We start from the raw sequence: 26,846 nt of genomic DNA, 5'->3' as shown, positions 1-26,846 counted from the left end.
ACAACTTGTAGGAATTAAAATCCAAAATACCAGGGGTGGGTCATCTGGCTTATCTTCAATTAGAATTCAACTGATACTGCTTGACACAATGGATCAAATGTAAGGGAGCACATTGGGCAGCTACGCCAATCTTTCCCAATCTGGTGCCTTCCAGAAATATTGGACTACAACTTCCAGAATTTCCAACCAGCACTGGGTTGAGGAAAAGTGCTATAAATGCTTACTTTGGAGCTATCTGCCTGAATAGTTAGAATACACAGGATCGTACTGTAAGAAAGCAGTGAATGCACCTTTCTAGAGATGTTTCCATGCTGTGCCTGAAGCATGAAGTCCAAAGTTTGATCATCATTGAAGTACCCTGGGCAAGGCTGGCTGCAAAAATGAAGAATGCAGTCAGACTGAAAAGTGGACAAAGGAAGCATCTTATGTCCATGCATGGAGAAGTAACTTTTCCTTCATTGGAGCACATCTGCATTTCTACAAGCCCAGGCTTTGTCAAAAAAATTCAGACTGTCCACTGAATCTGCTCTCCTAGCCAGGAGACCAGTAGTTGTTAAATCAGAGGAAGGTCAAAAGAAAAATAAGAATTGATTCTGGGCCCTAGCCACATCCTGAAATTTTCTAGTAGCATTTTTTCCCACTCAAGTAGAATCTGATTCGCCTAGGTTTCCACTTCAATTGAAGCTTTATGTCCTTTATGTCCATTAGGCCCCTATTCAGTATAGTGCATGGGGATGAGTCTTGTGCATGCAAGTAATACAAGAACAGCCAGCCCTCATGACCCTTCTGTGCATCCTTTTAACGTGAGTAGGATTTCCCCAGCCCACCACCGCCCTTTGGACTTGGGCACTTCAAACCAAAACCTCTTTCAATGCTGCCAGTAATACAAAGCTTCTTGTTTCAATTGCAGGGTCATAAATATTATCATAGTCATAGGTAACTTATTTTAAATGTGTGTCATATCATTTCTCATCTAATTAGGGCTGACACCACATCTAGTAAGCTTTTGGCATAAACCAAAGATTTACCTGTTCATCTAGCATCAGGGTAATAATGAAAACAAGCCAAACAACTTCCATAATATTTACAGATGATGATGCAGTAATTATTTTCCTCTACTTTTTAACTTATTTTGATTTTTGAGAGTCAACTTAAGACTTATTACAAATAGGAACACTATATTATTGGAATAATTTAAAAAAAAACAGCCATCAAACGTTCAGATGAATATATCAGTTTTCAGTTGCTCAGAGATGTTCTCCAATGCCTCTTCACAAGGTTAGATCACCCAGCCCCAACCTGGTGACCCGCTAGATGCACCGAATGCCAACTCCCACACTTGCTAGCCAGTCTAACCAGATTAAGGAAAGTTGATTTAAGAGAAAAACATTCCACAGCTGAGAGGAAGCTGCTATAGATTAATACTAACAAGAATTGCTCTGCACTAATCTGCCATTACACATAAGGAGAAGCAGAAATGGCCACACTCCCCCAAACCCAGTAACCTGTCAATATCCGTCTGTTCTAGATTCCAACGCTGTTCCAAATCCTGACCTCGCAGTAAAGTCAAACCATGTTCAGTGGTAATCAAAAGGTCACTGCAGTTGCTATCAGGAGATTTCACTGCCTGTAGGAATGTAACACCACCACTGCAGGATACAAAGAGCAAACAAGAGGTAACAAAGTACAGTAATGTAAATTATCTTTCTAGTATAGCTTGAATCCTACTGCCTTCCTGGTCATGGACACATTGTTAACTTGGCAGCAGTACAGAAACCAAAAAAGGTTTCCCATTTTTTTCTTCCAATGTGTTTTTTTCAATATATATTGAATAAGCCTAGAACTTTCTGGTGGTCTCTCCAGGTCTGACTCAGCTTAGCTTTTCAAGATTAGCCAAGGCTGGGTTAGTGCTACCATCCAGCTGGATGTTATTTTAAGGTACTAGCTGATGAAACCAGATAGAATAAGGCCCAGAACAGTTTCTAAAGAGTTCCTTAATGACATCTCTACTATAAATTCTGTAGCCTGGATTGCAAACAAGATCCACGTCAACCTCAGTCAAAGATCTTAAGAAATTAAAATTAACCCAATGTTTCTGGGTGCTTTGTATGAATAATGCATATTCTAGAAATTGGGCTACCATCAACTTTTGGATCAACCAACATTCAAAGCAAATAGAAAAAAAAAATAAGGGAAGTTAAGAAGATATGCAGGATGAATAACACCATTCCTCAGAAGGTTTCTGGAAAGAAATTTGCCACTTGAAATCTCCCAGTCAAAAATCAATCTGACCCAATGAATTTCAGTTAGCTCCAATTTACACTGTTACACTTCATACATTTATAACTTTTGGCCTGAATAATTCCACGCATGGATTCTTTGCTAACATTTTTTGTTCAAACAGTACTCAAGTCTACAATTGACGTAATCCCTTCTGCAGTGCATCAAGGATTCTTTAAAGAGTACATACGCAGGTAAGCACAAAGTATCCATAACCCTGCAAATACCAGCATGTTGGTCAACAAAATCAGGTGAATAAAAAGGACAATTTCTCTTTGAAAGTTCAAGGTGGCATATTCGGAGGCAGGGCATCTGCAGAAGGGGGAAGCGACAAAATGTGCATCATAACAACGCAATGCAAATCTTGCAACTGACATACAGTACTTGGATCCAATATTGGAACACAAGTACAAAAGGGTGCAGTTTATATTGCAACATCACTGGATGTATGTTGTCATTTTTCTGTCCTTGTGGTTTCTATCCTTGGAGTCTCCTAATTTTCTCCTCACAACAATCATGCTGGGTATGTCAGGCTGAGAGAGAGCACCTGAGCCAGACATTTATGCAACCTCTTACAACCCTTTTTTAATAGAAAAAAGATTTCATGTGAAGGAGAGTTATTACCGTGCAAGCATTCTTCTAAGCTAGGATTACTGATTGCAGGTAACTACTGAGGCAAATCCCTATCAAACCAAGATTTGGATTGCTTGTTAAATTGATATAAAGGAGAAGGCTCTATAGGTAGTCTGGGGCAACATCTAAACAATTGGTGTGTTGCTGGGAGTTTGTGAGAAACACATCAGACTTCAGTAAGCCTGCCAGAATTATTGCAGCATAATTCAAACAGAATAACAAAAACTAATTCCAATATAAATTTTGTTTGGGGTAGGGTTTGGCAACAGCCCTGCACTTTGCTAAGGAATAAATCGAGAGTATGCAAGTGTTTTAGATACCTGTTGTTGTTTTTCTTTCAGAAAACAGGCCTAACAGGAAAATCCAACTGATTTAATTTCATTAAATTAGATTAAACTAACTAAAAGCAATTAATATGATTACAGCCCATGTCTCGAACAATGTTCCCTTCTGCCAGGTTACACATTAGAATTCAGCAATCACTTTGGGGGGAGTTCTGAGGGCTGCATTCAAAGCTTTCAGAGGCTATGTGTGGCTAAGGCCCCAGGTCTGTACCTTGAGAGAAAGCAAAGAGGCAGCATGTCAAATGTTCAATGCTGCATGACAGTCAACCTCCCTGTTATTACTGATCGCAATGCAAAATTCGGTGCAGCAGCAGAGCGAACACAGCAGACCCTGACAGACTCTAAGTCAGGCCTAAGCAGACCATTATTTACATTCATGCAGCCTGCAGTTAATTCTGTGCCAACTTCAGGATGTCGATAGAGTCCTAGGCTTCACAGCCCTACATACTTATCCAGGACCTGAAATGGCATTAGGTATACATATCTTCATGCACAACCACCCTACTGGTGTTATAGAGGTGTCTGTGCCCAGACTCATAAATATTATAAGCAGTTTAATCTTAAACAGATATTCCTATTCCCCAGCCCTTTAATTCTAAGGTTTAACCTCTAAATGTTAATCTCCATTTTCAAATTAGATAGTTCTTACTGTTTATTAGTTACCACCACTAGATTTAGGGCTAATTTCAGCTACTTTATGGCTCGGGTTTTTATGTTCTTAGTTGGTTTTTGCTGTTTTTTACTTGTTCTGTTTTGTATAGTTTTACATTGTTCACGTTTAGTGCTTATGCTTTTAGTGCACTCTGCACTGGTCTTGCCCAATTGCAGTTTTAGTTTAGTCTTAGTTTTATACATATTCTGGACTTGGATCACAACAATAAAGACAGTTTGACAGTCAACCTCAATGGTCTACACAATGAAAGGGAAAACATGCCTTTGAACAGTTGCAACCATTTAAAAAAACTATATCATCATGCTCATTTCTTGAATCTTTATCCAGCTGAAGATTCATGCATGTGATACAGACTCAGTGATTCACAAACTTCACTGTAGAGAAAAGATAGTGTCCCACCTGTAAATATCAATGAACTCTAACAAATTGACTGATCTGTGTTTCTCCCACTCTGGTTCTTCTTGCTGCAGCAATGGGGGGAAATTATCATGATTTCTGGCCTGAGCAAAGATATCCCGTAAGGCAACCGCATAGACCCGACCTAAACAGAAAGGAAATGCAAAGTCTAACATTCTGTTGTGTTTTGATAAAGCGGGTCTGAAATCACTCAGGAGCTAGAAAACTAAAGGCATTCAGGTTGCAGTAGGGACATCCCATCCACAATGAGGACCGTTACAAGTACACAGCCAAAAATTCTAGCTGTTGTATAATAACCAGATTTCTGTTCAGTGGATCTTGGAGTCTTTACAATGGATCAGTGTATCTTTCCCTTAGAAACCTTTCTATCTAGTCGTCATGCTTCCCCAGAAAAGACATGGCAAGGCCTGGACTCCCTTAGTGAACACATGAGCTGCTTTTGCACTACAGGTCAAGGCATGGTTCAAGACACATTTCTAGCACATATAAAATACTCCTATAAGACCTTTTGCAGTGGTAATAATGTAACATATTGTCCAAATTATTATTACTGTTGGTCGGAGTCAGCCAGATGTTTAGACCGGATTTGGCATTTTTATCCACCTATCGAGTCTTTCCCAAGGACCTGGGATAGTTGTTGTTGTTGTTAATTTTAACCCATTTGTTTATGTGAAGGGAATTAGTACCTTTCTAAGGGATAGATACTGTGCTGGTTATGCAGTATATATTAAATAAAAGGGGTTGGTTACTTGTAAAAAGGTACTGGATATGGTCAGCTTTTACAAAAAGTCATGCCCATAGTGATTTCATTTTTCACCACCAAGCCAACTAGATATCCTTTAGGAATGTAAATCGCTACGTTTCATATCATGTTGGCAGTTTATAAATTAAACGAATATCCTGAAGGTGAAACCCATGAAACTCTCATCATCAGGACCAAGGTGATGCTGCCAGGGTTATTTCTTATTTAGAAATAAGAATAAGAAAGCAATTAGACATTTTACCAAAGCCAAACAGGATGTAGACTGCTCCGTGGCTCGTGATATAAGTTTGTGGACCAATCAGTTTTCCACTTCTGCTGATACTGTACTTCACAGGTCCTCCCACGGGGTTTCCAGTTTTACCCGATACCAGGATAAAGCTTAACTCTGGCTATATGAAAAAAAAGTTATAGGGAATGTGAAGATGGAAGTCCAATCTCATTCTATCCAGCAAAATTGAATGAAAAATGTTTTTGTTTTTCTAGCTGCATCCTGCTAAATGTTATCAAGATCCTTATTTAATCAACCTATCTGAGGGTCAGATGGTATGGGGAGTGTTGAGCATAGCTTATTACAGCAGTTTCCCTATTAACAAAAGTACTTTTTACATTTTTCTGCTTCAGAAAAGGAGGCTGGCGCATTGTGGAAGTCATTCATTAGGCATTTATTCTAGCCTTGCCTAATCTGGTGCTCTCTAAATATCTTGGATACCCAGTTGGGAAAGACTGGAATAAACTATAAGAAAATAGTGTGTTCAGATCTCCCTCCTTCCTGCCACAGGTTTGGGAAAGGAACCCTACCTGTGTTTTTCCAATGGTCAAGACCACCAAATCGCTGACCCGATCTCCATCCACATCAGGTATAATAACAGCTGGAGCAGCCAAGATTCCATTAGGAAACTGGGATGAATCAAAGGTCCAAACTGGCTTCCCTAAAGGATGATATACAATAAAATCTGTATCAGCAATACAGCAGCTTACAAACTGGTTAGAGTTTACAGAAGGCTTACAGAGCTTGACCGGTGGTGGGGTGGAAGGAGAAAGCAGTTGAGCAGATTTCAACCAAAAGTTGGTCACATCTATCGAATACTCAACCTAGCACCTTCCAGGTGTGTTAGGATTGCAACTCCAATAATTTATTTTCTAAAAAATGTTGGAAATGCATTAATCAGGTCAGATCCATGGTTCCCAAATCGTGCACTGCAGTGCCCCAGGGCTGCCGCAGCAAACCCACAGGAATGCCACGGTTTATTTTACTACTTAATAAACAGAACTCTTAGTGCTGCTGGGCACAGTTTGGGAACCGCTAGGGATACCTTGAACTGAAAAAGTTTGGAAACCTCTATCTTGGATCGTTTGTTCATATTTGGGGACAAAGTTGCAAAGCACAACAGTTCTGAAAGATGATTTATTACAAAATGAAACAATTTTTAAAGATTCTCTTACCAGCCAGACATTTTTCTGTTAAACATTACCAAACCTTATATTCCCACAAAATATACTGAGTTGGCTGTATGCCTGACAACAGCTGCCAAGACATTCTGTGCCTTTTATTGGAAGTGATATATAACTCCCTCTATAGAAAAATGGCAAGCTAAGTTGTGGGAGTATGCATAAATGTCAAAAATAACCTCATAACTGAAAAATAAACCTGATGTAGAATTTAACTTGTTGGAAACAATTTATGGATTACAATTCTGCATATGAATATGTATCACAACCAGAGTTTAGGTTTTTTTTAACATAAGATTTTATTATATTAGGGTGTTTGTTGGTTTTGATTCATGAAATAAGGATATAATTTTTAGATTAGGCAGAAACTTTTGTTAGCTTTTCATTCTGACATATGATTCATATTATACTGGCTATACTGTCAGATTGTATGTGGGTATGGATAGCCTGATCCACCATCAGTTCTTGTTGTTTATTTCTTTTTTATGTTTTTCATAATTACTGTATTTTATTTTCATAGTGTTAGTTTTATTGTATACTACTCAGAGTATATTTGGAGTCGGTTGATGCCCAAATTAATTAAATTAAATTGTTCTGAAGTCTTAAATTGATATATGTTAGTTTAATATACACCATTAATCTAATGACATTTCAATTTTTTATTAATTTTATATTGCTTATAAATCTCTTTTCTTTTTTTCCTTTTTTGTTTTTCTTACCTTCTTTTTCCTGCTTTTCTACTTGATTGTTTATTTTAGTAAAGATTTATAAAACACAAACTGAGAAAAAAGAAAGAGAAAACTATAGGGGAAAGAAAACCTCCCAGAATTCCCAGTCCTCATTGATTTGACCATGCTTTCTGGGAATTTGGGAATGTGCAGTCTTCATACATCTACAGCGCTAGGTTGTAGCAAGCTGCAATATTGAAATAATGCCCACAGCACTATAAAATACCTGGTTTTCATAATAATGCATAGCTTCAGCCTACTGGCAAATTCTTGCTCCACCCTTCTTGCTCAACTATCCAATCACTACTACCACGTCTTCCTCCTTATCTTGATAGGAAACAAGATAAAATCCTCCCATCCCAAGTTCCTGACTGCATAGTGAGAAGTATCAGAGAGTTGTTCATTAAGGTATCTTAGATACAGGCTTTCCTATGTAAAGGGAACTGAACATCTTTTCACAGCACTGTAATCTCTTTTTCTACCTTTTTTTTTTTTTGAGGGGGAGGGTGGGGAAGTTGGCGGGAGGGAGAGTAAAACATGGTGTCAGAACCCACAGCAATCAAGATATATATCAACTAGAGGACTGTTTTATTAGTATAGTAAATACCATTTGTATACTTTGATTTTAGGGAATGTTTTCTTAGCTTGCTTTGATTCTGCCATTCTCAGCGGTGAGGGGGGGAAGTGAAAGAAGACAGAGCCGGAGGAAGATTGAAGGCCAGGAAGAAGACGTGTTATCAGGGTTAGGAATGCACAAAAGTGGCACCTAGAATGAGGGGGGGACTATGGGGGTAAAAGTAGAGGGAAAATTACGCGGGCTTTAGTTTTAGCACTGCTTTGCTTAGAGCTACATGTATCCTCCAAAAAATGAAATCTTTTCTGAATCTACTTTGGATTTCAAGAGATTTGTCTGTATTGGGGTTTGAACAAGATGTGACACATGGTTTGACCTGCAAAACATTTGTCACTTTACAAATTTCTCAATAATGTGCCTGATTCCAAAACTGTGTCTTACATGAAGTTATCAAGCCTTGAAGATTACATTATTTATTTTGAAAGCAATCCATAAGGTTAACCCTGAAGAATAAAGGTTGACAATTCAGTGGCACAGCACACCTTTGACACCACTCATCTGAAAGATCAGGTGATGGAAACAAAAGAAGCTATCCAACAGGGAATCAGATCATTGCCCATTAACCCAGTACTGGTATCACTTATTAGCAACAAATCCCTAGGGTTTAGGGAGGAAAAAACCAAAGACTGAACTGCCACCTTCTAATTCCCAGTTATATCATTCCTCAGCAGAGTTTCTTAACCTCAGCAATTTGAAGACGGGTGGATTTCAACTCCCAGAATTCCCCAGCCAGTATCTGGGACTTTGGGGAGTTGAAGTCCACCCATCTTCAAGTCGCTGAGGTTGAGAAACACTGCTCTACAGTATCACTTGCCCTTCAGATCCTGAAGAACTGCTATCATTCCGAGTAAACAATACTAAATGATATAGACAATAGTTTGATCTAACAAAAGGCCAACTTCCTATGCACTTCACACTGAATAAATGACCAAAGGCTTTCCAAGGGAAAAATTCTGTCTGTCTGCCAGTTCAGATTAGCAAAGACTTCTGCAAGGCAAGAAAAGATACACTGCGCTGAACTGGTTGCCATCTTGACCATAGTAGTTATCCATCAGAAGTGCAAGACCTTATCATAATAAGTCTTACACTTAACTTTCCCCTAGGAAGAAACCAAAACCATGTCTTAAGGAAGGGCTTTTTTGCTATTATCTAAACTAAATATCCCATCAGTTAAAAATTCCACCCTAATACAGGCATTCTAAACCAAAGAAACCACTGAAATGATCTCAGCATATGAGGCATATCCAAAATACTAGGCATGATTACCAAGAAGTAAATCTGGATTCAGTGGTGCTTATTACTAATGGCTTAGGTTCAACTTGTAAACTATTACATTTTAATAAGACCTCACCTGAACTGAAATACAATTTTTAGATTTGATCCCGAATGCAAACTATCTTACAATGAGGTGTTACCACTTAAACTGCTAGTAGGAATACCATCAAAGAAAAAGAAAAAACATTATTGCCTTTTTTATTCATCATCTGTAAATCTTGGTCATCTCCTTATTCACACCTGAGAAAGGAAGTTCTGTCAGCTGCTCTGATATTCCAATAAGTTGCTCTGAAAAAAATCTTAGAACTCTGATCTTCTGCATTCCCCTTCGACTTACTACAGCTTACAAGTATTTCACCAGCATAATGCATGCCTTATTTAATCACGGTATGCTTTAGTGAAACATGTGTAGATCAGCTTTGACTCAGCATTATTTCCCATGGCTTCTTCACAGTAATCTAAAATGTGACATTCTCCTGGTTAAACTGTCATAATGACTCTTTGTGGAAATAATCCATGGTCACAAACCATCAGCAATAGGTAGAATTAAGAAGTACTTCCAGACTAGGCACTCATTCCTTCAGCAGAAATGTGATGCCACCCGCTATGATTCCCTTAATTCTACAACAATTCCATCTTATCAAAATTCCATTTACTAGCTTTCAATCAGCAGTTGCATCTAAGCAGCAACCACACACACACATAGCTTCACCTCGTAGCTCTGTTGACCAATTTAACCCCTCTCAAAGAGACCATTTTGAAAAAATGAAATTTTAATAGCATGATTGAGAGATTGCTGAACTCTCATACATCAAATGTTTCTGCCCATCTCAAAAGTCTAAACAAACACAATGAGTTTTTAAGTACCTTATCAATTAATAATTGTAATCCGATTCACATGTAACCTGTATTTGCATAAACAACTTGTCTTCCCCTCCCTTCCCCCTAACCCTGTAAAATTCTACATCAATTTAACCACTCTATGCATTTGTTGAAGTGAACTGCAGCTCACAAAAACTTATTCCTTCTAATAACATGTTAAGTCAGAAAAGGTGGTACCAAACTCCTCCTCATTTTCAACAGTGTGCGTTATTAGCTGCACCAGTTCAACTTACCTGATGAGGCACTCAGAAGACTGAGGAATGTAGAGGTCCCAGTAACAAGGCAGACAGGCTCTGCTGAGAATACAGAGTCTAAATTCTTACATTGCACACTCAGAATCTCTTCTTTAACATGACTGGACCACAAGATGCTGCCATTCATACCTGAAAGTGCCATTATAGTTACCCATGGCGTGGAGACACCTGACAACAAACATAAAAGAAGTAAATTGATCTTTCTGTAATGAAAAGGGGAAAACTGTTGTGGAGGTTTCTGCTGCTTTCAAATTTTTCCAAGAATACATTGCAACACATCCCAGTAAACTAATTAATTCAACTGATTAATTCAATCCTAATGTCCATTTAACAGCCTAATCCTAAACTATTTCCTCAGAAATCAGTCCTGCAATGGGATTCACCTCCTGGATATATCCACAAAGGATCACAGCTTCAGGCTGCTATCCTAAGCACACTGATTCTGTTATAAGTACACGCAAGATGGAACTGAGCATTTCCAAGTTTTTCCAGTATGCAGCAGTTTGTAAACTTCACTTTGTTTTCAGAGCTTGCTGTTGTTGTTGTTTAGTCGTTAAGTCGTGTCCGACTCTTTGTGACCCCATGAACCATATCGTGCCAGGCCTTCCTGTCCTTCACTGCCTCCCTGAGTTTGCTCAGTTTCATGCTCATTGCTTCAGTGATGCTATCTAATCATCTCATCCTCTGCCGTCCTCTTCTCCTTTTGCCTTCAATCTTTCCCAGCATCAGGGTCTTCTCCAAAGAGATCTCTCTTCACATTAAGTGACCAAAGTATCTGAGCTTGAGCTTCATTATCAACAGAGCTCACCTCCACTGTGTTAATTATGGGACAATTGAAAAAAAGAACTTCTTTATTCTTAGGTTAGCATCCAAGGCCCAAGAAATAATCCTCCTTGAAAACCCTCTAACACATCAGTCAGAACAAGATTTATTTCAGTTTTCTCTCCTTTGTTACTTGACCATGTTCTCTTTATTGAAGAGTATATGTTAGGAGTGTTTAAACATGCATCATATTGAAGAATCATATAAACGAAATAGAGCTTCAATATTTCTTACTCAAGATCTAAAAGGTAGCACAGATTGTTTTCCATGCATATGCTTTTCCCTACCCCAATTACCTGGCCAAAGCCCTATCCAACGAAGGGTCTTGTTTTTTAAAAACTCACAATAGTTGGGTTCACATATCAGATTAAATGATAATGATGCATGTGTCTGATTTACTATGCCATCTGAATATAATACTATGGATTGCAAATCATGTTTTGAGGCATAGTACAAAGGTGTACAACTTGAGGCCAAAAGTCTTGGGTGTAATCCTCAGAAATCTTCAAACTTGTTACCAAATTGGAATTTGTAATGTGTCCAAAGAGAAAAGTTACAAAGAGGAAATACATTAGCATACTTGTATCAATTACAATTAATTTTATCTAAATGTAAATAAAATGAAATCAATTTAGGTTTGTTTTTTCTTGTACTACCCATTGCTTTCAGCCCCTTCAAGCTCAATGGCCCAAAATGGCTCTTGATGGAGAAAACCTGTGTGCCTATATTATAGTACAATATGTGAACCCAACCAATTGTAGTTGATTCAACATATGGTGGTAAAGCAAGCCATTTCTTAGCACAAGATAAAATCAGCCGTTTTCTGCATCAACCTTCCCCCACTTAATGCCTCTAACTTCTAGCCTCTATATTCAGACAACTGTAATTTAAATGCAATGATACCACACATTTCAGTTCCTTCTCTTTCGATGCATTGTGTTACTTTGTAGTTGCTCTCCCTTCTGTTCGGTACTTCACTTGTCCCAAGAATGCATGGAGAAAGAGATGGGCCAAATGTTCGGGACCTGCTCCCAAGTCACCATTCTGCTATTCTCCCATGTGCACCCCCAACACATTGGGAATAAGATCTGAAGTGAAAATATTCAGCTAAACATATATACAACCCTCTGTTCAAAGACTTGCATCTAGATGTTATGCAAAAACCTGGGGAATGAGACTAGTGGCCCCGTTGTAATGAACCTGCATTCATTACTCTTTCACCCTCCACCCATCTCTCCCTCTTTAAGTGAAGCAAAGGCCTGAAATGACAACCCTTTTCCCCTCTTCTATTCTAAAATTCTTGAATGTCCATACTTTACAAGCTACACAAAAGTGACCCTTGAATTATAAAGTACCATATCAAGCTAACATAAGGCAAGTACAAGAATGGAGCTGTTTCCTTTAGTAAAATGGCTTAGCCTGTTATTCACCACTCCATTCTCCCCCAGTCCAAATTAAAAAGATGTTGCCTGTATCGGCCAGCCTCATTCCTCAAACATTTACCAAACCAACTGGAATAAAACCCTGACAGTGCTGTCTTCCATTTTCAAGTTCCCAGGGTTTGCTATCAATTCCTCTATCGGTTAAGACACCGTCTTTCATAGCACTACAGAAACAACACAATGTAGCACTAGCAGCCTACACTTTGGAAGTACACCATGTGATGCAGACCATTTGGGGAAAACATTTGTAAATCGTAAGTGAGACAACAGCAAAAATGTACCCAAATAATAATTTGTAGGGTAGGGAACTTACACAATTTTAAACAGCCTACCACCTTTTTTTTCTGAACTATAAAGCTGCAAAGGTTATAGCAGTTCCTCAAAGTGTTAGCCTCTTGTCACATTTGGGTAATCCTTTTCTGCACTATCTCCCGCAAAGCCCCAGGGAGTCTCCTGTGCTAATCTGTCAGAGGTGCACAAGCTTTTAGGGGTTGAGAGCCGCCTACGGATTGTGTGAAATGTTTCAGGTGGGGAGGTACCAATCTTTCTAATACCCAATCTAACTTTTCATATGTTTATTCTACCACTACCATCTCCAGTTATCCTACCCTCTTTCATGCAGTATGTGCCAAAAAGTTCAGGAGGACCTGGCAGCCATACTAAAACTTGGGGGCCACATGCAGCTCTTTGTATGTGAATTTCACAGGAACAAAAGAGACAATTTGGACTGCACCCTGGACAATGACCATACAGGTATAAGGCTAATGTGTATGTGCTTGCTTTCCTTTTCCCTTTTAAAGCAAGTGATTGTGCAGTAAGACATCGAAGACTCTAAATACTTTGTTTAAAAGCTGTCCTCCAGATATGGAGAAATTGTGTCCATGTACCTTGCAGGCAAGGGAGTTACAGAAAAGGTTGGGTTTGCAGGTTGCTAGCATGCTACAATTGAGTTGTGCTCTCAATTCTGAAATTAGCTATTAGGATCTGCATACTTACCCAGTACGCTAGCATTTTTCAAAGCTGTGAAGGAGAGCAAGACATCAGGGAGACCATCATTATTTACATCAAAAAGTTCTGGTGGAAACAGCACTCCATCTGAAGAATAAAGTGGAATAAGTTACTTTTCTAGAATGCATTTCCCATCCATCCTAAGCATATTCAGGATGGCTATTGATACAGCTATCATAAAAAACTTGTGGTAGATGTGATCCCACTACTTTCTGTAGCTTAGCCATTCAGACATACTTATGGACCATTTTAATCAATTCACTTGAGCTAACCTCTCACACAGCTACGTTCCTGAGAGGGCTATAACACATTTTGGCCCCCATCCTGAAACTCAGTGTCACTACTACCATGAATTGCTACAAATATAAGGGAGAGTTCAGGTAACCTAATAAATCCAAGTACAGTATGTACCTTGCATAAGTTCTACAACATTTCAATATGAGGAAAAGAGAAAGTGGGGAAAAAATGATGTTAGGACTAGCTCAAACTTAAAACTGGAATCTAAGCAATAGCAGTCAAAGATCAGTTACTGAAGTAAAACTATTTTGAGGATTGCTTCCTATCATGCTGTGGTTACAAGATACTACAAATACCTGCTCTTTACTCTAGAACATAACAGCTCCTTGCAGATAAGTGTACTATAGTAAATATCAAAGTAGTTATACCATTTCCATATAATTCTGAAGTGGGCAACAAACAGATCCAAAGATATAAAAAATAGCATTTAAAAATGGCATCTCCAGCTACAGAAATAGGTAGTGAAACAAGTTAAGCAAATTAAGAAATAAAGATAGATAATTATTTTGTTTCCTGGAATGGCAGACTTGCTTAAATTTAAGCCCCCAGTTTTATTTCTCTGTCCAAAGGTCAAATTCAGTTAACATTCCCACGTATGACTCAAAGATACACACATTCACATTAATTATCTAGCCATTAAAAGACACTGATGTTCAGTTGGATAGAACATTTGGTCCAACATATATGTAACTGCTATACTCAAAATCAAAGAAAATAAATCTTTGAATAGTGTAATTACCACAGAATTAAACAAAGAGGTATGTTTATGTAACTGGTTTAAAAATAAGGTTTAACGTGTTTTGTTTGTGGAATTTGGGACTATAATACAATTGCTTAATTGGGTACAACCTAAGATAGCTTTTATTAAATTGAAATAAAATTTTCAATATGGTACAAATAAAATATAACTAGATATATTTTATATCAGGGAGTTATGGTTTTGGGGAGGTGTTGTGGGTTTTATATCTTTTTGTGTATATATGTGTATGTGTGCGTTTAGAAGACTAATGTTTGGGTTTTGATCCGATCTCTTTTTATACAGTTTTGTGTACAATTATTTTTGGGGGGTTAGCCAACCCCTCACAACACAGATTGAGATTATTCACTTCCCTTCTGGCATTTTTTTTAATTACAAAAAACCCTCATAAAAGTGATTTAACAAAAACGTGAAAAAAGTACAACAAAGAGGAAAAAATGTTAATATATCATAATAAATAATTTCAATTCTATATTTACTTATCTAATACAAATATTATTCAAGTATATGTGTGTGTGTGTGCGTGTGTGTGCCCCCTCCCTCATGGCTTTCAGGAAAGAGATCAAATCCTGGCTCTGCCAGAAGGCCTGGGGGCCAGAGGGGGGCCCGCACCTGTGGAGATGGCTGGTGGGGTGAGGGGTTGTCCCCCCCCAGCATCTTACAGGTTTTTAGGGCCAAATTATAGGAGGTTTTTAGGCCATTTTTATATGTTTTTTAACTATTTATAGATTATGTCTATGTCTGGAGAGTCCTATGTTTTTTCTTTTTTATTATTGTGAGCCGCCCAGAGTCACCCATTGGGGGAGATGGGCAGCATACAAATTTGAAAATAAATAAATAAAATTTTTTTATATATATATATATATATATATATTTGTAATAGATTTTTATGACTATCATTTTTCTAACCTACTGTATTTTGTATAAATGAGTCCCATATTTCATTATACTTGTGCATACAAAGTCTACATCTATAGGTAGTCCACTCATAAGTGGCAAGCGCAATCAGGTCTTCAATCCATTGAATAAATGGAGCCATACATTTATCTTTCCAGTGCTGCAGTATCAGTGTTTTGGCCATAGTAAGGGCCCAGAGAATCCATTTACATTGTCCAAATGTCAAATTCCATGTATTAGGTATATAGTTCAAAAGAATACTATCCTCTGAAAATTTTAGCTTTTGTTGCACAATCATATTCATATAGTCTACTACTTTCTCCCCAAATTTGGTAAGTATAGGACACTGTAAAAACATATGCTTTAAAGAGGCATTGTCCTTATTACATCTCCAACAAAATGCTATTTTTGACAATCCTTTTCTATACAGATGTAATAGAGTCCACTTCCCTTCTGGCATTCATTTTTGGTAGAACCCACCTTTGCAAGTTTTAATGTCTACGAGCCTTAAAGTTTGGGAAAGCCTTAAATTAACTTGATCTCCTGCCTTTCCTCCGAGTACTTTGTGCATTATCCCTATACTTATTGTTATCCTTTCAGCAACCTTGTGAGATAGATTACTGTACATTGCTTTGATTAGCCATACTCATCCATGAGTTCCATGGAGTGGCAATTTTAACCTGAACCTTCTTAGATGTATTGTGACAGTCTAACCATTACATCATATTGGCTATCTGATAGAACATTAGTGGGAAAAACTGCAGGAAGTTCCACTTCATCTACTGATCCAAAATTTTGCTTTTCCATCTTCTACTCACTCTTGATTGATATTTCAACCTATAGGCATCTTCTGTTATGGATGATGGACAAATATTAACTTAAAGCTATTTATAATTTCAACCAAAACTCTCAATATCTTTCCTGCTGGAGTATACATTTCATAATCTAAGGTAGATGTTGTATTTCCAGATGTTTCTTACCTGCCACTTGACCTAGGTTGTGAATCCAAGTATTATGCAAGTCTCTTGGTGGACAAGGAATGAGAAAAGCACACACCAGCACAAGGATCATGGAGATAACCACAGTGAATAAAAAGATGGCTGTGCGCAAATAAGGCATCAAAGAACTGGCTGTCTTCTGCTCCAAACTATTGGTCATTTCATTTGGGTACTCTTCTGTCATACCCTCCGAGAGATGCTGCTTGGCTATCCCAGCTTCCACATCTGAGTCCACATCCTGCACTTCCCCTAGGGGACTTTTCCCATTTTTAACTCCACCATTCTTCTGCAAATTGAGGACCAGGTCATCTTCGCTCTCATCACTGTCAGCCTGAGTGAGAGGGTCATATTCCCCAAGGTCTGGACTCTTCTTACCTGAGAAGATAGATGGAAAGTGAGAATTAACCATGGTTGATAGGCATGGGTAATTAAAGAACCTGTGGCATTTTCAGGCCCTCTAAAAATGGTCTAAAAGAAAGGGAGGTAATTCATTAGATAAGACAACGATGTCAGGCCTAGCCCAAAGAACTCCTGGAGACCATGCAGGTTCAACCAGCAACGTTTATTTGCCAGCACCTGTTTACAGAAATCTTTTCAGACTGACCAGTAGTTCCCAGGCACAACTCTCTACTATCTTCTGGAATGTTTAGGGATGCACCAGCTTTCTCCGCTTATCTCCAGAGCGTTGCTCTGGAGACGAGAGCACCGTTTTCACCCCCCTTCCTCCATTCCAGTTCATCACAAACGGGCATGCTTGCAGCACAGACATGACACTGTTAGACAGAAGAAAAAGCCTGTCTATATTTCAAAATTTCAATATAGGCAGAGTTTTTCTAAGAAACAGGGGTATGGGATTTACCTAATTTCTTTTAACGCCTTCATTTCTATAATGAGAAACAATTTTCTATGAAGCTACTGTGTTGTTCCTTCATGGTTAACCTGTGCATGCCAAAGTTCTGTCCTCTTAACCATCTTTTTGGTCAAGAAGTTAAAAAAATTCTCTCACCTGCTTTCAAAGCACAATAATTAAAAATTGCCTAATTTTCTTATGTAATTGCCTATTTCATCTTTTTTCATTAACTAATCAGTTTAATATTTGTTTATGTAACGAAATAGCATCTCAAACAACTTTCTTTGATCACTGTATTTCAATTTGCCACTGTACTTGGTTGATTATGAAGAATCACACTAGAATAAGCTTTTTTCCCCATGTCCAATGAAGACGCCACGATAATTTCAACCCATTTGATTTTATAGGCTGAGGCCTAGAACTATAAATTTATCAAAGCAATATTTTTCAGAGTTTTCCTAAAGAAATACCAGTGTTCAAAATACAAAAAGGATTAACAAATCATTTTGACTCCATAGCTCAAATAGAGAGAAATGTTAAATGACTATTATCAGTGCAACCCAATGCATATTACCTGGAAGTAAGCATTTATTACAGTGTGATTTACTTCTCAATAAATATGCTTGAGATCACACTTTATCGTTCCATGAACAACATCTAACAGTTTACTACAGCAAGCAGCATTATACCTTCTGTTACTGTAATACTTTTTTAAAAAAAAAACACAGTAACACACTCACACAATCATAATGTCAATTTCACCAAACAACTGAATTGTCATTTTCTCTTGCCTGCTTTGGATAGGCAGTGTAAAACTGACAAACCCACACAAAAATAATTTCTAAAGCCTGGATCCAAAAAATAGCACCTATGTTTGCCAAAGTGCTCAGTGGCACTCAGTGGCCCACCAGACTCCATGCTTCATCTAAAGTTGTGTTTCCAATGGAGGCGAATATGTGTAGCTTGGGGTTGAACTGTGGAGTCCTTGGGGTTCTCTGAGCTTGGTTTTTTTCCTCCAAACATTTCATTACCCGGCTAGGTAACATCTTCAGAGCTGGAATGGGCTGGGGTTTGCTCTCTGTTTATATACTCTTGCATGCCTTGCTCCTCACCAGCAATTATCACCAAGATAAGCAGAGGTTACCACAGGGCACACAAGCAAGCAGCAAACAATACCCTAATCAAGGAACTACCAGAGGAACAAAACAAAACCCCCACCAACACTGGCAGGGCATGCAAGAGTATATAAACAAAGAGCAAACCCCAGCCCATTCCAGCACTGAAGATGTTACCTAGCCGGGTAATGAAACGTTTGCAGGAAAAGCTCAGAGAACCCCAAGGACTCCACAGTTGTGTTTAAATACCCTTTTAACTAAAACAAAATTAAGTGAGAAGTTAGTCTATTGCAAAACAAAGGTCCCTCTTAAGGCATCATCTTTACTACCAAGAAAGATTAACATTACCTGAAGACAGAGATATTGCAGCAGGAACAGCCTCACTACTTTGTTTTCTGATACCTGAATATTGTGTAACTTACTTCTGTGGCAGCCATGGGACTGTCACATTTCCACTGCCCCGAAAATGTTATGGACCCCTACTATTTGTTTGTTTGCTTGTTTTTAATTTTATGCCATTTATCTACTACCTAAATCCCCATGAATCTTTTACTGTTTACAGAGATTAAAATAGCAGTAAGAATTTTAAAAATACATTTTAAAATGTCAGTAACAAAAATCTAACAAATAATATCAAATTCTAAGAAAAATATACTATGCAAACTTAACTGGAGCTAAATACTTTCAGTTCCTGGGAAAAAGAGGAAACTATGGGACAATCACTGCATGATTGTATTAATTAACTTCCATAAGAAAAAAAGCTAATATCTAGGGAGACAAGGCTGCATTTGATAGAAAGGAGAAAAAAATGCTGGAAAAAAAGGAAACGTGGCTTCTTTCCTAATGAACAAGGTTTCCTACTGAGTGGCTAAGCAGCTGAGAGAATTCCCAATCAGGAGCGCAGTACCTCCATCCTCCAGGGTTCTCCCTTTCCCGGACTTTGCAGATTCATGCCAGAACAAACAAGAGAAAGGAAAAGGAGAATTTGGAGCCAACCAGCTTATTAATCCAGTTCCAGCGAAACAGGTGACAGGCCTTTCTCCTCTTCAACTTACACTGCTTTTTTTTTTTTTTTTTTTTGCATTCAAGTCAGCCTTGACTCCCAGCAACTGCTTGGACAGGTCACTGCAGTTTTCTTGGCAAGATTTTGGAAGTGGTTGCCACTGTCTGCTTTTTCCTAGGGCTGAGAAAGAGAGACTGGCCCAGAGTCACCCAGCCAGCTTTGTGTCTAAGGCAGGACTAGAACTCAGTCTGTTTCTAGCCTGGTGCTTTTAACTACTACACCAAACTGGCTCTCTTTACATTGCTACAGGATACTTGGTTTTCTTTCCCTAGTTACAAACAACAAGTTAGAAGAATATTCCAAATGTTTAGCTAACAGCAAGATGTTAACACGCAAAAGAAAAAGTTAGCTTCTTAGATGTATGTTCTCATTTTTGTCTGGAATTTCTCTGGCTCTCACTCCCCAAATCAATTTATGTGCCTTAATGCACCTGTTCAATCTGCACTGAACTGGAATCTTTCAATTAATTTTCCAGAATTTCCCAGTTTCCTAAGAAGGAGAGCACAGCTCACTGTTCAATTCACTCTAAATTTATTTATTTATTTATTTTATTGGATTTCTCCACCTCCCATAGAAAATATTTTTCTAGGCGTCTTTCTGCAAGGCTACAAGCTTTAGACCTATTAAAATGCAAAAAAGACAAGCAAATTAAGTTGTGTGACTGGCCCAACAGAAAATCCTGGGCAACATATGCCAAGCTGTAGAAAGAAATGTTTTATTCATTGACCTTGGCGCACAGCTTGATATACAACCTGACTCAACCATGAAAAGTTTAAAATAAGACTTTCTTAATTACAGGTATATCTCCTGAAGTTTAAAGAGATGACAAAAGCTCACAGTTAAATCAACCACAATCCGCCCAGCACTTTCGCTAACAACTGGACAGATTCCAAATAGACAGCTGTTACCACTTCCAATAAACAAGGATTGTACAATTATTCTATCTACTCTGCTTTTTTCCCCTTTTCTGCTAAGTAGTAGTAGAAAAACAAAGTATTCACAAACAAAAAAACACTATTTAAACCCCTTGAAATTCCATTTAAATTGAATTAAAATTGAAGGTGATTTATGACATAATATCATAGTCAGAAAGTATCCAGCTCTCATTATCACTGTCTATTGTGTTCTCAAATAATTTCTCAACTTCCAAAACAAGTTATTCATAGTGAAATATCAATATTTACAAAAATGCTGGATAGCAACACTGATCCAAATTGTTCTTGGGAACGCAGATTGCACAAACAGGCAGACCTATTTCCCATCTCTTTTGCAGCAGCAAGACAAGACAGTACCTATTCACTCCTCTATCTCAAAGCTTCGCCCCATCACTTTCCCTGGGACCAGCCCTGCCTCGGTTTCTTCTGCCATCAAGGTCGGCAACGCTTAAGCCTTCCTCCCGGCAAAAGAAGTGGGTCATCTCTGCACCGTCACTGTACTATGCATCCACAAACGCTTAACAAAGATAGACAAGGCTTATCTCACTCGCCTCTCCACCCGACCCCCTATTATGATCCTTATTCATTCAATCCACCCATCTCTCTTTTTCATGGTCAGAGATAAGAGGCACCTGCTGGGACCCGGATATACGAGCGGAGGAGGTTGGTCGGTCTCTTCCCCAGATGGGACCCGGATGCTCTGCCGGACTAAGAAATCTGGGTCTAAAACGCCCCAGCCCTGCATAGTCCAGATGTGTCATCCTTATCCACCCCCCACCCCCCGCATTTCCTACCCGCGTTTGACGCGCTGCAAGTCAAGACCCCTACCTGGCAGCTTCAGCGCCCGTGACAGCACCGTAGCCATGCTGGCGATAGAAGACGCGCATGCGCTCAGCTCTTCTGCCTCCTGGGAAGTGTAGTTTTGCGGACAGCCGGAGTTAAGGTGTTAATGATCTTTAGTGTGTTTGCACGAAAATTACGCAGATGGGAACACAGCCGACAGTCTGCGTTTGTAATTTGCTTTGCAACTGTATATATTTTACAGCTGAGAGCGCCTTAAGGGGTCAGCGTAAGATATTTTGTTGTTCTACGTAGCTGGATCGTATGATATGATTCAAGTGATCCGCTTCAGCTTACCCTAAAATGCTGGGTACCAATTCTTTGCAGCATCCTTTCCAGCTCGGGCACTAAAGAGATGTGGCCAAACTTTGCTAATATTGGAAGTGGGACTCTGAAAGATAATTAATATTCAGTTGGTGCATAGTTTTGCACCAGGACTCCCACTCCCTACCCCCACCCCCCCACCCCAGTAACTCTAATAAATCAGAGTTTTCAGTCAAAGGATTTCAGTTTGCAGGTTCCCTTCCTTCGGAAAAGACAGTTGGCAGGCATTGAAAGAGACAAGAGTTGGCAACAAGTGTTTTGCTATTTCGCGGTCTGATTATTTTATCCTGCTTCCCTGCAGAGAGAGCCAGGCCAAACAGAACACCTCTCCCTGTAATATATTGGGACTACAGTTCCCATTTGGGGAGCTATGGGAGTTGTATTTTAATTCATGGGGGGGCAGAAGGCTAGAAAGTGGGGGACAATAGGGCCCTTAGGATGGCATCTTTAGAGGAAACACCTTTCAAGTGTATTGGTCCCTAGCCAGCAGCCGGATAGGAGAAAGAAAATGAGCTTTGCAATCAGGATTCTCCGTTGGCATTTCCGCTCAGAAGTTACACTCAGGTTCAGGATGTTTTTCTGTGACTGGAATTTGTTGCTTCGTCCTTTCCCTTGAGGAATTGTGGTGCACCTCTTCTTGGCACCAACATTTTTGACTCTGCAAATAGCATCATCAATATTTGTAGTCCCAGCTATATAAACATTAATGCCTCAATATTCAACATAATTTTGATTTGCAGCCAAGGTAGACTTTGGCTCCCGTTAGCAACCTCTACAGCCTGCAGAACAAAGCTGACCCTGATCTGAAACGATCTGTGGGAATATGCGTGATGCCATCTTTTTGACCTGGATCACAAATAGCTTTTCAAAGGGAGTAATGACACTGTAATGCCCATTTAAAAACAAACAAACTACAGAGCAGGCAAGTTAGTGAATGCACGTTGTGTTAAATGTGACCTGTATTAACAGCTTAGCTGTCCTTGCCAAGGGGCAAGTTCTTGTTCAGGTTTCTTTTGCTCTCTGGAGAAATAGTATAACAATGATCTGACCTGCTCAAAAAAACCTTTCTTTTTCACAATGGTGCCAGGATGGAATAGTGACAATAGTTTGTTGTTAAAGCATGTTGCAGGAGCTGTGTAGACACTGGAGTGGGTTCAGAGAATCTCTGGATGCTGTTTGCCCCACTGGCAGACATGGAGGGAGGCTCCAGCAGCTGCTGTAGGGAACAACATTGAGGGCCTCCAGGATGGCTGGGCAGAAAGATTTTCAGCTTCTTTTCAATGGCTTAGGCTGATACTACATTCCAGCCCCTGGGCTCCTTCCCGTGCCCTGTTGTATATGACTGCAGCTTCCAGCTGCTGCTACCACATCCCAGGTCAGCCGGTAATAAGGCCTCCCTCATCAGTGACTTAATCTTGGATGAGAGGGCCTTGAATGCATTACCAAGACATGGATGGGTACGGGAAGGGGGGCAGGGAATGCCCCTGTCAGAAATATGCTCACCTGATTTTTGTGTGTGGGATCAGCCACAATCCCAGGGTAGAGGCAGGGGTGTGTCTATTGTCATCCTGCCTCTTGTGGCTTTCAGGGGTGCTGCTCTGCAGATAAACAGATATGAAACCCTGTCTGTGAAATTGGGTTCTAGAGATCAGGTAGGGCTGCCGCTGCTGCCACTGCTACTGCTATACTATTTTTGCTGCTTAGCATCTTCCCTGATGGAGCTGCTCAACTCTATGGCTGGGTTGGTGAGGGAGTTACTTAGATTTATGGTACTGAGAGATTTCAACCTGCCTTCTCTCTGTATGGAGTCTGAAGGGATCAGGTCTGCATGATCACTATGGCAACTGTGAACCTGACTCAAATCATTGAGGGCCCAATGCACAGTGAAGGTCACACATTTGATCTGATTTTTGTCTCAGGCAGTGGTGACATGATCTGGAGCTGAGTCTTATTTTAACCTTGATCAAATAAACCAAGTTTATACTTCTTCCTTTTACTTCTAACACTCTTAATCTTTAGTTCATTCAAATATTGTCATAGAACTTGATTTCTCTTCAATTCTTCTTTATCCCATCACACAGACTTCTTTAATGGTTTAACAAGCCTCATTTCTAGAACCAATAAGAAAACATTTTCCAGGTCATTCTCTTGGTTTGTCATTTGTATTTCCCCTTTAATTTTTAAAACGTTAGCCAGTTTCTTTTGTATATCCAATAAAGTGTCCTTTTCCAAACTATTCTCTTGGCCTGTCATTTGCAGTTCCACTTTCAGTATTTCCTCTGTCTTGTTAGACTAAATTGGTCCAAATCTGTCATTCCCTCATTAACATCTTTTGGACATAATCTATCCAGAATCAGACATCATTACTGACACTGTTGATATTGTAGCTACTAATCTCTGGCTCTGTTTATCAAAGATCTCCTTTAATATTTCCAATGTTATGATACTGTATCATTTTGTACGTCCAAGTACTAACCGACAACAAAAGCAGGCTTGTATTTTTTTTCTTCTACTTAGAATCTGTAGTCCCCTCTGATGTCCAGTTTCTAAAATCATAAAGTCACTTATCTTTGTTATGAGCCAAGGTAGCCAAAATAATTCTGATTCCCATGAAAAGCTATTTATTCTTTATAGTTAACTCTAAAATCTTATGGTAAAAGTCAATATTCCAAATTTAGCTGGATCCTTAATCCATTTGTAACTTTCCTAGATCAAAATCTTATTTAGCTTTTTGCTGTTTATTTCAAATTATTTAAGTACTTAAGCTTGTAATTAATTTTTCTTTAAGTTGAAGCTAAACTCACCTGGTAACTTTTCAAATGTGTCATTCCAAGAGTCTCTAATAACTTTAAGATGGTTAATAGGCAATTTCTGAAAGTGATTGGAAAGTGAGGCTTGCAAACTTAATGTCTTTTAAAAGGCTCTGCTGTGGTTGCAGGAAAGATGGCTAATCCCTTCGTCTCCTGGCACCCAAACCCACGGAAGACAGCAATCTGTAGTCTCTTCATAAAGAGCAGCCGTCTGGAGCACATGTGGGTGATCTCCCATCCTGTCCTTATCTGGAGAGTGTCTGAAGAACCAGTCTACTCACTGGTTCTTCAGTCTTTGCCACAGTCGTTGGCTCTGCTTTCGCAGAGATGTTTTCAGTTTGCTATGCCTCCCCTGGAAGTCCAGAAGCAGACTTCAGGGTCCTTGTGAAGAATATTCAAGGCATCTGACAGATAAAGTTGCTCAGATCCACTCTTACCTGGACTCCAACTGTGCATGTCTGGTGAAATTGACTGGAGCATGGGACGAGGTTGAGCCTGCTGGTCCCAAGGAAATGGACAGAATACTTGGGATCCTTAGTTTGACCACCTGTGTTTCTGATCCATGTCACTCCTGCTTTGTTCACTTTCCATCTGGATTATTGCAATGCACATGGGGCTACCCCTTCAAAACCATTCCGAAGCTGCAGATTGCAGCAGTGTGGGTAGTTACAAAGGTGTCTCTGTATATCCATGTAATAATACCTCTACTTCGTAAGCTACACTGGCTGCCAGTGGGCTTCCAAATGGAATTCAAGATGATAGGTTATCACCTATAAAGCTTTTCATGACACAGAGCCAGTTATTTGCAGGACTGTCAATCTCTGATTATTTTTGCCTGTCCCATGAGATATGATAGGATGGGCATACTCTGGATCCCTTCTATCAAACAATATCATCTGATGGGACCCAGGAAGCATGCCTTCTCTGTCATAACACCTGCTGTATGGAACTTCCTATCCCCTACGATTCAGATGGCCCTGACCCTGCTGACCTTTCATAAGGGGGTGAAAACCTGTTCTTCCCCGCAGGTTAGGGAGAACATCTAAGCTGTTGGGTGAACCCCTCTTTGATGATGTGATAGTATATTTATGAATCATTCATGCATGGTATATTGTTCTAATTGTTTTGCTATTATTATGGTTATTTGTTTTCTAATGAACTGTTAGATATCCAGAGTTGCATATCAAGTAGTCAATCATATAAACTGAAGTAGTAAAATAAATAAAGCATACTATGTAAACTGCCCTTGTTAAAGTATACAGAATATTATGAAACCTATTTCTAAGTAAAGGCTGTTGGGATGATGTTTACTTTTATTACAAATTGTTCCTAGATCTTCCTTATACAGAAAAATTTGTATCATAATTCATTTGTTGATTATTAAGATATCACAAGACTTGCTATCTCTGCATTTTTAAAGTCACATAGGAATTATTTGTAATAATATTTTTTCAAATGTTGATTCCAAATTAGACTGTTTTGCTCTTTGATAATTTCCTGGAGTTCTTATTTTGTTCCAGCAAAGCTGACATGAACCAGTTTTCTCTGGCTTCAGTGCCTCAGTATAGGGATAGGCCCCAAACAACAGAATCTAGAGTATGTGAATATTGTATATTATTCTCCACACATTATACTGAATGAATGAAGCATAGAAAAATCTGACATCAAAGGATTTTTCCACCTTTTTATTTACAAAAGATGGAGCAATTCTTTCCCAATTTTCCCTGAGTACAAAACTCTCTTCAAAAGAACCTTCAAAAGTCTATCCAATCTTGAGAAATAAACGACTTCTGCAGTCTGAGATTTTTGCCAGCTGGCTAATGATTTGGGGATTATGTCCCAAGACCAGATCCTTGTGTTAATTTGTGTAAAGCTATGGGTTTGTAGCACATTGCCCAAGATATATTAGATAACATCAAAATGATGGCATTACTATTGCAGGATCTCCCAAATTTAATCATATTTGTTCATTGAAAACATACTGGATAATGACAAGCTATTTAAATACTGCTGCTAATTATTCTTTTCCATATTTTCAGTCATGCGTCTGGCCAATGCTATTTCAAAATTCATACTTCCTTAACAACAAATGCTTCACATGGGTAAATCTTAGAAGTATAGGAATTGCTGTTCAGTGTGAAACCTTCTGCCATCACAGCTTTATTAAGTGTTCCTTATCTCACTTGTTCAGGTTTTAGATGTTTCCAGGAATTTCATTTTGCTGAATGGCGATGAAGAAAACTGCACAGTGTTTGCCCTTCTCAGACGAAAACAATGGCAAGAAACCCATTTGATATAGATTATTGTTTGAACTTCTTTTAAAACAATTTGTTTTTCTTGGTTTTTGTTTTGGCAG

The 26,846-nt window shown here is 39.0% G+C and overlaps 1 protein-coding gene across 1 annotated transcript in view; it reads right to left on the bottom strand.

Annotated features, from left to right (window-relative positions):
• FAM234B (family with sequence similarity 234 member B) overlaps positions 1-21,485 on the bottom strand; it is a 28,547-nt gene extending 7,062 nt beyond the window's left edge. The window contains exons 1-9 of the mRNA XM_007423209.4: positions 21,345-21,485; positions 16,536-16,928; positions 13,593-13,691; positions 10,312-10,500; positions 5,909-6,039; positions 5,352-5,499; positions 4,330-4,471; positions 1,506-1,649; positions 291-372 (exon numbers count right to left, since the gene is read on the bottom strand). Coding sequence (XP_007423271.1) covers positions 291-372; positions 1,506-1,649; positions 4,330-4,471; positions 5,352-5,499; positions 5,909-6,039; positions 10,312-10,500; positions 13,593-13,691; positions 16,536-16,928; positions 21,345-21,381 — 1,365 coding nt within the window. The 5' untranslated portion in view covers positions 21,382-21,485. The remainder of the gene's footprint in view (positions 1-290; positions 373-1,505; positions 1,650-4,329; positions 4,472-5,351; positions 5,500-5,908; positions 6,040-10,311; positions 10,501-13,592; positions 13,692-16,535; positions 16,929-21,344) is intronic.
• Between the last annotated feature and the right edge of the window lie 5,361 nt (positions 21,486-26,846).

This window comes from Python bivittatus, unplaced genomic scaffold (genome assembly GCF_059951505.1).
Source record: "Python bivittatus isolate LINGU-HERP-01145 unplaced genomic scaffold, Pbiv_v1 ctg000330_np1212, whole genome shotgun sequence".
Classification (NCBI taxonomy): Eukaryota; Metazoa; Chordata; class Lepidosauria; order Squamata; family Pythonidae; genus Python; species Python bivittatus.
This window is presented reverse-complemented; position numbering and strand designations above follow the sequence as displayed.